At 31.2% G+C, this 13,449-nt stretch overlaps 1 protein-coding gene across 5 annotated transcripts in view; it reads right to left on the bottom strand.

Moving 5' to 3' along the window:
- The window catches only part of LOC129805463 (stromal interaction molecule homolog), a 53,925-nt gene that overhangs the window by 33,149 nt on the left and 7,327 nt on the right, over positions 1-13,449 (bottom strand). For all 5 annotated transcript variants that reach the window (XM_055853388.1, XM_055853386.1, XM_055853384.1 and 2 more), the window contains exons 2-3: positions 686-846; positions 328-560 (exon numbers count right to left, since the gene is read on the bottom strand). In XM_055853388.1, the coding sequence (XP_055709363.1) occupies positions 328-560; positions 686-846 (394 nt within the window). The remainder of the gene's footprint in view (positions 1-327; positions 561-685; positions 847-13,449) is intronic.

The raw sequence follows: 13,449 nt of genomic DNA, 5'->3' as shown, positions 1-13,449 counted from the left end.
TCACGAGTTTTTCACTATTATATATATTTTTCCTCCTTCATGATACATAAATCGTATATATATTGAGATTTGAAAAAAATCGTGACTATAGCACGTGAAAATTGAATAGTTTGGGAAAAAAATGTATAGCGTGGAGGGAGAAAAAAAAATGAGATGAATCTATGAAAATATTACAATTGAAGGTAAAATTAACTAGTCATTTAATGGATTTTTATCATATTTTTCTCGCTTTATGTTATTCTTTCTTCTCATATCAGTGGATTTTTCTATTAATTTACAAATTGCGCGCCTGTTTTTTTCTTGCTATCTCTCTCTTTCTGTACTTACCGTGGTAGTGTAGCTCCAGCAACTTTGTGCTGCTTAAACAATTCCACATATTGTGGCAATTGAACACTTTGTGCTAGCCATTCGGTTGTTTGTTCTACCGTCCAATTGTGCACTTCGGATCTCAGCCAGGCTTCCCACAGCTCCTTCACAGAGATGTGCATATCATCGTTGTAGTGAAAAGCTCTATGACGCTTCTCATATCCTGAATCATACTTTAATTCTTCCCGTAGAAACTATTGCGAAGAAAAAAAAGCAATGTATGTAGTTGAAACATGTTCGTAAAGTCTCTTTTTAAGAAGTAATTGACACAAAAACAATCCCAGAAATTACAAAAAAAAAATTGTAAAAAAAAACTTACATCATCAGATTCGGCAATGTCAATATTCCCATTGTCATCATCGTCCAATTGTTGATGCAGCGATCTTATAGCCTCCATTTCCAGGCGATCGTGAACAGTACCAAAACAGTCAAGATCATCAGCATGACATGATCCATCAGGGGATCCACTTCCAGAAATACCTTGAAGATGAGAAAGATCGAACAAGTGAATTATAGTTTGCACTTTGTTCAGTATTTCATTCAATATCGCACATTGGGAATAACAGTCGAATATCTCGGTATGATTCAGCATTTGGGCATTTGACTTTTAACCTGGAATAATTTCTGTAATCTAACTGAAAATCTCTATTAGCCTGATAAAGAATATCAAGAGGATACATCTAAAAAAAAAACAGAGTAAAATTGATTAAAAAATCGTAACAATTATGTATTTATAACAAGAGGATAGTGAAAGTGAGAATAATTTCCCACAACGCTAGAACTTGTAAATTCTAGATAATATGATTTGAGAAATTAATTAAATAAAGCCCTTCTATACGAAATCAACTCACAAGACATAGCATTAAATTAATTTATTCGAGCATACCGAGAAGTCGTCTATTCAACTTTGCTTTCCCTTTTTTGCTCACCTGGTTCATAACCCATTTACAAAATAGGATAATAAATGACAAAAAAGGGGTAAAAAAGCATCTCAGGCTTTGCGAAATGCTCGAACTCATGACTTAAACGAGCTACAGACCTTCAGAAGTCTTCAGACTAGAGGTTTAGCCCTGTTGCCGAAGATCTCAGAATCGTAAATGATAACCAATTTTATTGCTCTTTCAGAATCTTATAGGTCACTTATTCTTAACAATGTAAACCTAAGTTACATTTTTCAAAATATCTTGACTGATAAAAAATTATAACAGTTAACTCTTTCGCGTCATTAGGGTCATATATGACCCGGGGAAAAAACAATTTCTTTTGACTATTTACATTAATTGAAATCTATCGGTTTGTGCACGACATCATAATAGAAGGATGTAAGATTCTTGGCTAATTTTCTCAAGACTCCAGATATTCAGGAAAAGAAAATATTTGAGATCAAAAATCACGAATTTCGAACTTTGTGAAATGACTTTTCTTTTTCAAAATTTTTTATATTCATTTATTTTTTCAGCAAAAAGTTCTTTAGAAATACAAAATAGAATATCCAAAGATTGTATATTGCATATTTTGATATAATAAATTACTCTCAATTTTCCAGAAAAGCGTGTAGAATTTTCCGGGTCATATATGACCCTATAGTCCCCAAGGGTAACAGTGTTTTCGTCCCAAACCTGCAGCGAAATGTAGTTGGGACATTGTTTTTCTTTGTGAAATGCAGGTGGGACATCTTGCTCCTGGACATTTCATCTTATATCTGATGAATTATAACATATTTTGCAATATTTTAGAGTATTCTGCAAGCGTCCAATATTGTGCAATTGTATTGTGTGTGAATAAATATGGGGATAAGTTTATTTTTGCCAAATACCACTCAAAATATTGTGACAGTGACTGTTCAAGGGATTACCAGGAAGATTCCTTGAACACCAGGAGTACAGTGTCCATCACAACAATCCAGTTTGCCATGGTTTTGGCCAAATTAATAACTTGAAACAAAAAAACTCTTAAAAAGCCCGTGATATAGATTTTGAAAATGGTAAATACACTTCCCTTGAGGACAACAGGGTCATATATGACCCGGGGTTTTTCCGAGTTTTCACGCAATGGAAAATTTTTTTCCTCTCTGAACTATTATATTTGATCATAAAGCATTAGGAAAAACTCAATTTTGCATGAATTCATCTGCTGAATAAAAGTGGGACGCGAAAGAGTTAAGCCATATGGCTACGCCTTAGGTTTAAAGCCTATATTAGGCTTAGCCATAAGGCTTAACTTCTCAAATTTCTTTCGAAAATTTTTGGAAAATTTTGACTTAGAAATGGACTATTAAGGGGATTTTGAGACCCTCTGAAACTAGGCTAGACCTCCAGTCTGAAGACTAGTATCTAATACTATACTTCAAAAGTATAGTATTAGATACTATACCTCAAAAATACTTTCGCATCATTTACCATTTACTGGTTTATATTCGATTTAACCCTTTAAGGACTAATGGGACACCGGTGTCCCAAAAACATTTTTTTATTATAGAACGTTATTTTGTCTTTCAAACAATCAGAAAAAAATATTATCGTTTTTGGAACATCGGTGTCCCACTCGTCCATATAGGGTTGAACCGATTAAAAAATAACTCAAAACGATTAGAACCAGTGCAGTTTTATCAGAAATTTTGAGATCTTTCCAACGAACTCATTCGGTTGAGAAATACGCTTTTTAGAGCCTTATTAGGAATGATTCAGCGGTATTTTCGAAAAAGGACGAAACATATCCAATCTCTAAAACCGGAGGCAGCCAAAATCCCGAATGCCAAAACCCCAAAAGAGCCAAAATCCCGAAAGCCAGAATCCCGAAAATCAAAATACCGAATGTTCCAAATCCTGAAAGGGATGAAATTATATAGAGGATAATGTGTAGAATAATTTCTCAAGACACAGAAAATTTCCCTTTGCCTTAAGTAAGCGCAGATGAAATCATGGAAGTAACTATGACACTTTTAAGAATTCGGGATTTTGGCTTTTGAGATTTTGGCCAATTTTGGATATTGACCAATTCTGGATTTTGGCTTTCGGGATTTTGGCGTACAGTATTTTGGATTGCGGGATTTTGACCGGGACCCCACTAAAACACACCCAAAAATTAAAAAAAAAATCTTTTGCATTTTCGTGCAAACCCAAAAAAATTGCTTTCTATGAAAAGGGGAGGTGTGTTGGGGGAATTAGGGACACGTTAATGGTCCCATGGCCGACTTATGTGGGCCCCCGAAGAGCCCTATTCTCTATCTCTAACCGGTAGGTCTCTAGGCATGGTAACGGCCGGACGGGCATGTTTGCCCGTGACTTCTTTTCTCAGAAATCATCTGAAACGTGGAGATATCATCGGTTGTATAGATCGTTGTCTAACCCATGTAAGTTTACCCCATGCAATAAAATATTCTCAAATTATAGAATACTTTTAGACATTCCTCAGATAATATATCTTGGTTAATAATGATTTTTTTTATACACGTGTATTGCACGTTGAAAAGTTTACATGTTTCATTTCCCGAAGTTATTCTGATCAGAAATACTGAACTTATCAGCGGTCAAAATTAGGTAAACGCTAATTTAAGAAAATTTTAGAGGTGTTCACAGGTTAATTCTAAGAACATTTAACGCACTTTATAATTTCCTACTCTATACAACAAATTAAACGTCAATTTAACATGGCCATTTATCAAAATAACAATTTAATTGATTTAAAAATCGAGCATGAAATTTCATTAGAAGTGCCGAAAATTGATTAACACAAATTGCATGATAACAATTTGTGATCAATTTCTTCCTCTTTTGGAGAAGCATTTTACCGGGAAAAAAAATAATAAGAAAAAAATTGTGTCACTATTACTTTTCATGAGTAATTCCAATGCTCAATGATAGCAATTCAGTCTCTCTATTATCAACATTTTTCTTAATTATTGCTTTCTTGTGAGCATGCACACAATTCAAATGCGGCGAAGTGTATGGGAATTATTTATTGGGCTATTATTAATTGCTAAAAATGTTGAGAATTTGTAATGAAATGCTAATTCAAGTGCAGACTTCAAGTAAAGTCTCTAGTTTCATGTTTATGTGTTATCTCTCTGAAGAAACCATACACCACTAGCAATTTTCATTAAATTATGTGCTAAAAAGTTGTTCGAAACTCTTTAATTGCGAGAGTATGGATGATTCTTCAATTATCATTTTTTTTCTTTCTCAGTAAATATCTATATAATTTTTTTTCTATACAAGGAAAAAAAGCCCTGCATTTCCAGTACAAACCAGTAAAATTTCGATGATTGTAGCAATAAAAATTTATTCGGAAAGCCTGAGAATTATTCCCCTCCTTGACTTGACTCATAAACTTGTAATTTTGCAATATTTGAACATTGAATTAGCACATTTGGAAGTGCTGATTCTATAAATATTTCACGTATACCTTCAAAATAATCACTAACCAATTGATACGCCTAAAATCCAAATACGTGAAAAATTGATCATATGAATTCAATTGATGAGTGATAGAGGTGCTAAAGGAAAACTTTAAGAGATATTTATAAGAAAACTTCTTCCCAGATACGACGTGCATTACAATATTCTTCTTATAATGCTAAAAGGCTCAATAAAATAAATAAAACAAAAAAGACAATTACACAATAATACTTGCGCCACAATCCATCGAATACAATCGATTGAGCTTGCGAGCGGACACTCGAATTAAAAAATCAAATTGAAAGTAGATACCGCGAAGAACTGATTGATTTACATGACATTTTATCATGCCACATTTATGAACAATTGAGTGGTTAACTTAATACAATTACATGGTACACAGTAATATCACCTAAACTAATATTTTTCTATCTGCCATTTTTGGACAAACATAAAATTGAAGATCAATATGGTAGGAAGGGGAAGAGTAATATTATTTGCATACTTTTGCGTTTAATATTACGCTAAATAGATTCACATCTTGAGGCACGAGGAGTAGAAATTTTTGTTAATTATCACATAAAGAGTTGTTATATTCAGTTCTTTTTGAAGTTTCAGAATTCATGCGAAATTAGCTGATTATTTTTTTGTATTTATCAAATTCTTTACTAGAAAACTAAAATAATATTTTGACTTTCAGATAGATATGTATTTCTGTATATTTGCGACCCCATATTATAAAGTATTAAAACATTTTTATAAATACCACGACGACAGCGACACTTCAGAATATCTACATGTAATATAAGAAACCTGTGCTAGCTAGAGAAAGCGACCTCGGGCACCTCGGGGCAGACCCAGGACAAAGTAGCTTAAACAAATTCAGGACCTTGCCTTGAGTCTTCTTGTGATCGATTCCGAACCCCTTTCTGAAGTGGAAGAAGATCGACAAATGTGGGTTGGTTTGCTAACCTTAGTATCCTAACCTTGCGTCCTCGATATTCATAAGCGTTTGAAAATGAATGAATTAACTCTCTATCGCTTAACCCTTTAAGGACAATTGGAACACCGGTGTCCCATAAAGAAAATAATTTTTCCTGACTACCCAAAGTTATTTTTTCATATGTCTGTACATAATTGTAAAGTAGAAGGTTGAAGGAATCTAGAATATTTTTTGCAAGTCTCTAGCTATTTAATATGTACACTGAGAAAAAAAAGAGGGTGCGATTAACTTTTTTCCCTCATAATTTTAACACTTTTTAGGTGTAAAAGTATATCAACATTTTTTAATGTTAATTTTACACCTTTTTAAGGGCAAAATTAACATGAAAAATGGTAATATTTACACCGATTTTGGATCAATACTGCAGGGTAATCCGAAATCGGTGTAAATATTATGCTTTTTAGGTGTTAAAGCTACCCTTTTTCATGTTAATTTTACTCTTAAACAGGTGTAAAATTAACATTAAAAAATGTTGATATATTTTTACACCTAAAAAGTGTTAAAGTTACGAGGAAAAAAGTTAATCGCACCCCCTTTTTTCTCAGTGTAGTAAATATTTAAGCTCAAAAATGGCGAATTTTTAAATTCTCAAATTCATAATTTATTTTATTTATTTTTTATATTCCTAATATTTTTTAAGCAAAACCTTTTTGGCAATAAAAACTACAATACTCGTACGTAATATTTTTTACTGAAGTAAAAAATATTATTCATTGGTATTGTCAGAAAAATTACTTAAATTTTTGGGCTATTTTTGTCCCTATGGTTCATAGAAGCACAAAATGCACAAAATACACCGAATCAGACTCTGTTGGACTTTCCAAGGTTAGATGTAAGACTTATCATTGATTATTTTTCCCAGTTTAATTTTTATTGTTGATTTTCAGTCCGTAAAAAGTGTCTCGTCGTTAAAAGGTTAAGATTCACTCCAGGGTATCATCACAAAAATCGTATTTACTGCGACAATAAATGATTTATTTATTTAAAAGTGCTATAGTGTTCACGATTATAGTCTTATTGACATCTTTTGAAGGTTTAAACTCATTTTGACTATTCGTTTCGTTGCTATCTCAGCTTTGTGACAGGTCAAAGAAAAAGTAAGAAAAAAATTGTATAAAAGATATCATTTCTAATTTCAAGAAAAATATCGATTTAAAGTAATCTGACTACAATAAATTTACTTTTCACTCAAACGTATGTCGATCTACTTTGTAAATTTTAATTAAATAGAAATGAAAAAAAAATAAAATGAGAATTTCAGAAGCGAAAAGGGTTTCAAGAAATTTTTATATTTTCCCTCCTGGTGCCTAAACTAAAAGTGATAATGAAGAACGGATAGTATTTTTCAGTTTATTACAGCAAATTGGCCTAGAAAAAATTATCTCACTTTATTTTAAATATTTTTTTTAATAGTGTTTTTTTAATAACACTTTCTTTGCGAAATCCACAAAGAAAAAAATGTTCATAAATCATTGCTAAGATTTTCAACATCTCACAGTATAAAGACGTAAAATAAAACCAAAAAATAATCTCTTGAATGCTTCAAAATGTACAAAATTCTTTAAATTGAAAAACCTCTCAAGTTTTTCTCAGTGTTAGTCCTGCCCTCGGGCGGTGGATAGGGGAAACCAATTGATTTATTAACAGAGCTTTCGGTACGTCATTTTCTGTGTTTCTGCATAGGTTTTCTGAATAATTAATAAATAAGACTAATAAATCAGCTGTTACTGTGCATACCAGCCTAAAGTGAATTTAACTACCGATCAGTCTGTTAATTTTCCAATCAAAAATATTTATCTTTATATAATATTGCAATCAAACCCCCCAGTTTTGAGATAAATCATTATAAGCGTTAAATCTTTAAATCAACCTTTAAAGCTTGATTCATATTCTCTGACAAAGATCTTTGATTTTATAGTGTCAAATTAAGCTTTAAAACTAAAATGTGACAAACTTCTTTCAAACTGCTTTGAGATTCCTTTAATTTTAAAGATAGTCAGGGGAGGACCTTAAACCTTTAAAAAGATCGTCTATGACGACAAAAGATTACACAGCCTGAGAAGAAGCAATTCCGCCGTTTGGCTTTGGAGGCTGGTCGCCAACGCTGAGATGGCGGCGGACGCATGGTACGGGGGGCTGCTGTCAAGACACATGAAGGAAAATAAATACAATACATTACAATACAATACAATACAATACAATTTTTATCGGTTCTAAATAATTCAAAAAAAGTTTTTCCCAGAATATCCATCTTTCCTTTAGGTCAGAAAGGTCTTTCAGGCTCTTCATTTTTTAACATTACATCAAATTCAATTTAGTTTAATCCTATTTTTAGTGCGAAATCATCTGTGTATCTTTTTTGAGGAGGAAAATTTCATAAAATCGAAACTCATACCTCTTTCTTACTCAAATGTTAAGCATGTTTATTCCATTCTTTCGCGCTCAGAATTAAATTGAACTGAATTGAATTTTTTGAGATCTTCAAAAGAAAAATGATACGAAAGAGTGAGATAAACATATGTAAGGCTTTTGAGGAAGAAAGGAATGTAAATTTTGATTTTATAAAATTTTCCTGATCTAAAAGGTATGTCAGAGGCGCATTAAGTTTCGTTATTTCAGAATTGAGGTAAATATTAGTTATTCTCATATTCGAAGGTGATAAAAATTATCCTGTAACGCTCAGTAATAAATTATATTTCTAACAGGTGATTATTTATAGCAAATTCACTGGGGTTCACTAGGCAACGTTAAAGTATGAAAAGAAATGCCTTCTTCACAAAGATTAACCATGGTTTTTGCTGATATTTAGAATTTAATATTTTGCAAAATTGCAAAAATTCTAAATAAATAAAAATAAATATTAAATATAATGACAAAATAAAATTTAATATATGAATACAATCTTAAATTTATTGTCAATAAATGCCCCATTGAAGAATTCATCTATGACAAAAGTGCAATGATCTCTGGCATAACAATATTCTAGTTCTTTATCTTAGTCTAAAATACTTTTGATATCTTATGAATTATTCATGTTTCCAGTCTTCTATATTTATATTCCATGGAGAAGAAGAAAGACTGCTTCTTTTGGTAGTTTTCCAATAAAACGTTTTTTTTTTGGTGTGAATAAAAAAAATTGCGTATAAGAAAATATTTGCTACCTTTTTTAGCACAGAAAATCTTATTCCAGAAGCCACGAAAAAGTAAAAGGTAAATAGCTCTATAGAGGTATAATACTGTGTGGCACTTGTAAAGGTCAAAAGTGATTGAGCTTGCTATTTAGGGACATGCAACATAAAATTTTGAATGAAGTTATATGTTTTGGCAGTGATCTTGGCCAATTCATTAATATAATAAATTTTATTGGATTTTTATTGAAAGTTATTCAAATAAACTACTGCAGCATATAGGAAATATTTTAAAGTGTGTCATTTAGTCATTATCGTATAATTTGGAAGCAATTTATAGTATTTTTTATAACAATTCTCCAAAAGAACATAAAAATGCGAAATAAAAATCGCTATTAACTACTCTATATCGTTATCACAACAATAATACCCACGGTTAAGCTAATCGCAAAATATTTTACTATGGCATTAGTGCACTAGAGACTCAGGTAAATATTTCCCAAAGAGATTAACTGATAAGTGGAGATAGGAAGAGTCACCGGTAAGACTCAGTTAAAACTCATAAATTGTCGAAGCAGCAGAATAAATCCAGTTTTATCGCGTCTTTTACCTTCTCCTTTGCCAACACCAATCTCATATAAAAAAAAAACTAAAGCAATACCGATTGTTTACACACGGTTATATCTCCGCTGCTGGGGCAATTGAATGTGATATAATGAGTGTCGTTGCATATTGAAATTTTCAAGTTCGACAAACGTCCTTAGTACTTGGCTTTCAAATGACTCGCACTCTCCTATATAGACCGCGATTCTTGTTTTATTTGTATTTGTTTGTATTTCGATTAAAAAAAAAATTGAGAAAGAAAAATTGTAACTAAAAGGAAATTAATTCAGAGGCTATATAGACGAAGAAGGCAGGTGCGAAAAGACGAATGGGGGCGGGGCGGATGTGTTCAATTGTATGCAAAATGTCGTTGACGACAGATCAAATCATGGGAAAATCTATTTATAATTTTTTCATATCTTTCGTAGAAATCCACAGTATATAGAATCGTTCTTTTTTATTGTTTTCTTGCAAGTGAAAGTATCTCAACACCTCCATCATTCATTAAATTTCGATATTTCGCAAATCTCTTTTCTTTTTCTTCTCTCCGTTATTAATTCCCCTGAATTATTGCCCTAAATTATCGCCCACGAAATTTGCTATTTACTAAAATTATTACCGAAAGATCCCCCAGTTGCCCCATGAGCAGTGATGGGTATTGATTACAAGTCGATACTTGATTCTGATTGTGACACGTTTTGAAGATTACAAAACACGATTAATTCTTACAATGCGCAAAACAATAGAACAATTGAGAAAATTTTCATCTTAAACAAAATTTTTCCAATAGAAAAATAGAAAAAATTCCAATGCACTAGAAGACTATAATAACAGTAAATAAAGAGAAATGTATTATTTTTCAAATTGTACGTTTGATATTTTTTCTAATTGATTGCTTATTAGAAAAAATAAAGGGAAACATTTCCAATTGGAAGAAGCGCACAAATGAGTTTCGAAATGATATATTTTCTTATAGGAAATTTAAAAGATTTTATTTTAAAGCCTGAATACAAATGTCTTTATCTTAACAAACTCCGTTGAGCAACACAGAATAATTCCTTGTACAAAAGAGGATCCTTGGCAAAAATTGAAAAAATTAGAGACCTTCCAATAGAGTCCAAGGCTTCAAATTTTTACCATAAGTAGCCTTCACGAACCACCGTAAACGTCTTAACTTTTAAAAGATTTAAAGAATTTCGGCATATAGTTGCATAGAGGCACCAAAGTCTTAAGTTTGAAATTTAATTATTTTACAATTCAAATTTTTTTTATTACTTCTTTTAAAAGAATGGAACTTGGAACCTTGTAGATACTTCATTATCTTTGTTTTCTGTAAAATCATTCTTAAGACATTTTAATATGAAAAAATATAGACATAGCTTTTGTTTTTTTTTGTTGCACTGTATAATTTTTGGAGTATGCAAAAATTAAAATTCATGAACATTTGAGGAACAAAAGAATTGGCCGAAATTGTAAGCTAAGCGAAATTTGGTAGGTATAGTTACCCTACCTTACAATTTATTAATTTCAATCAATTTATATTCACAGTTTAGCACTGTGTTATTAGGAAAAATTTTAGATTCCCATATACGAGTAAGGTTGAAGGAACACCAATTGGCATTTTAAGAACTTGTGTCATAAGCTATTGTCACCAGATTCTGTACTATTTCTATACCATTTAGAAAAAATAGATTAATGAAAGACTATCACATTAATTGCATTTTATTAAATACATAAAATAAATTTCAATATTTTGATGCAACTGCCAATAAATGTTTCCTGCCGAAGAAGTGTTTCTTCGATTCTACATAGAATGGTAAATATTTCCTATTTCGAACAGGTTATGAAATATATAAACTCTAGTCAGCGATAAAGTTGTGAAAGAATAAATTTTCCAACCAAAAATATCTGCTGGATATTTTTTTTCTTCAAAAAATCGTAATTTAAAATCAATTTAAATATCACAAAATTACTCCATTGCTATCAATATTCACTCTAAAATTTTTGGGAGTATCCACAAAATCAAACCTACAGAAAATAGCTTGAAAATCACATTTTCTTTCTAGATAAAAGAAAAGTTCTAAAGAGGGTTATTTCCAATAAGAATATTCTGATAGCAAATTTCTAAAATTGCAGCTCGTAAAAAATATAAATAATATTAACTTTTTTCACATTTTGCTCCAGATTCTCCTAAAAAATTTCAAACCTTCAAGAACTATATTAAGGCTTTAATTTATTGCAATTACTATAATTGTTAAAATATAACAATCGACTGTACATTGTAAAAGTGGAATGTGTATATAAATAAATAAATACTAAATAAATAAATCCGAAAACTGATTAATTCTAAAAGCCTAATGTGGTGGACAGACCTACGGCTTAAGCCAAGAGACGGCTTTGCTACATTTCTATCAGTTTCCCACTAAATCGTCTTTCGGTTTAAGCCGTAAGTCTGTCTAGGGCATAAAGGTCAAAATAGATTAATGCTGATCCTCGTAAATTTTAGCCTATAAAATTTTGGAGTGAAATTTATTTCAAAGCTTATGATTATCGATTAGAGATCCTTGGCATTGATTTCGTTTTTGTCTAACTGTCAAATTTTACGAGATAAATATTCTAGAGGATTAGCCTAAGTCCTTTTGGCCCCTAAGTCAAAATTTATATTTTTTTTAATCTTACGTAATAAATTATGGTGGTTAAGCCCTGTTGGCAAGCCTATAAATATAAAGTCTTCATATTCTTGGCTTAGGCGTTTGGCTTATTAGTTTCCCTACTAATTTAATAAGCAATTTTTTTTTTGCAAAATTTAGGGTTACATAACAAGGCTAAACAAGTTTCTGACTGACTAATCCGTCTTTCGGCTTATGCCGAAAAACTGCTTAGTTAGTAGGCAACTGATGGAAATGTAATCTGATCATTGTTTGATTATAATTACGTTAAGCCGTCTTGACTTAAGTCGTAAGTCTGTCTATTGCATAAACTACTATTCTGCCCAGTTATACTACGATCAGGGGGGTGACATTTCTGAAAAATGCGACAGATTTTAATGTAAATTTTTCCCTGTTTTCGTACACATTTCAGGAGATATCTCCAAAACTACGTAGGTTACCAATTTGGGGTTTTCGGTTGCCTATTCAATATTAAGTTGGCTTTTATTCTGCATTTATATTTTTTGCTAATTTATTCTACACTCACAGAAAACAGCTAATAAACCCAAAAGTTTTTTCGGCACGCTAGAAACATATGGAAAACATAGGAAATGTCATGCCTGCAATGACTACGATAGTCCCTGAAGGTTTTGGATTTTTAAACAAAAAGAATTATAGTAATTTTTTAAAGTCTCATATATCAATTTGTCGTGATCTATAATCCTAAGTACTTTTAAGACATTTCTTTTAAGAATCAAGTTAAGAAATTAGAGTAGTTAAACCATATGGTTTTAAATTTGATTTGAGGCTTTTTTATAGTCACTCTGACATAAGTATTTCTAAATTGCTGAAAAAGTTAAACTTAAATATTTCCCAATATATATTTTTAAATAATAAAAGCTTTAGAAATATAATTTGTAAAAAAAAAATATTTTGCTTTTATCTTTTATTCTTTCACATTAAATCCCGAATGTATATGAAATTTTAAATTAGGTAAATTGTGGATTTCATGTTTCAGAAAGGTTATGGCTTTACGAGAGAACTTTTAGAAAAAAATAATAATAAATATATCAAATAATGTAAATTTTCGCCATAAGATATACAAAAAATAGATCTTGTTTAGTATAATTTTATTTCTCAACTTTTTACAAAAACGTGTTCACACTCGGGGCACTCTGACAAGAATAAATCAACTAGCGCCTCTGGCGCCAAAGTTACAAATCACTAATTCAATTTAAAAATGAATCGTTAATATTTATACTACAGCTCGGCCAATTCTGACCCATAATTTAAATCTTATTTAA

The sequence above is a fragment of the Phlebotomus papatasi genome, chromosome 3 (genome assembly GCF_024763615.1).
Source record: "Phlebotomus papatasi isolate M1 chromosome 3, Ppap_2.1, whole genome shotgun sequence".
Lineage (NCBI taxonomy): Eukaryota > Metazoa > Arthropoda > Insecta > Diptera > Psychodidae > Phlebotomus > Phlebotomus papatasi.
The sequence above is the reverse complement of the archived record's forward strand: the minus strand, read 5'-3'. Positions and strand labels throughout refer to the sequence as shown.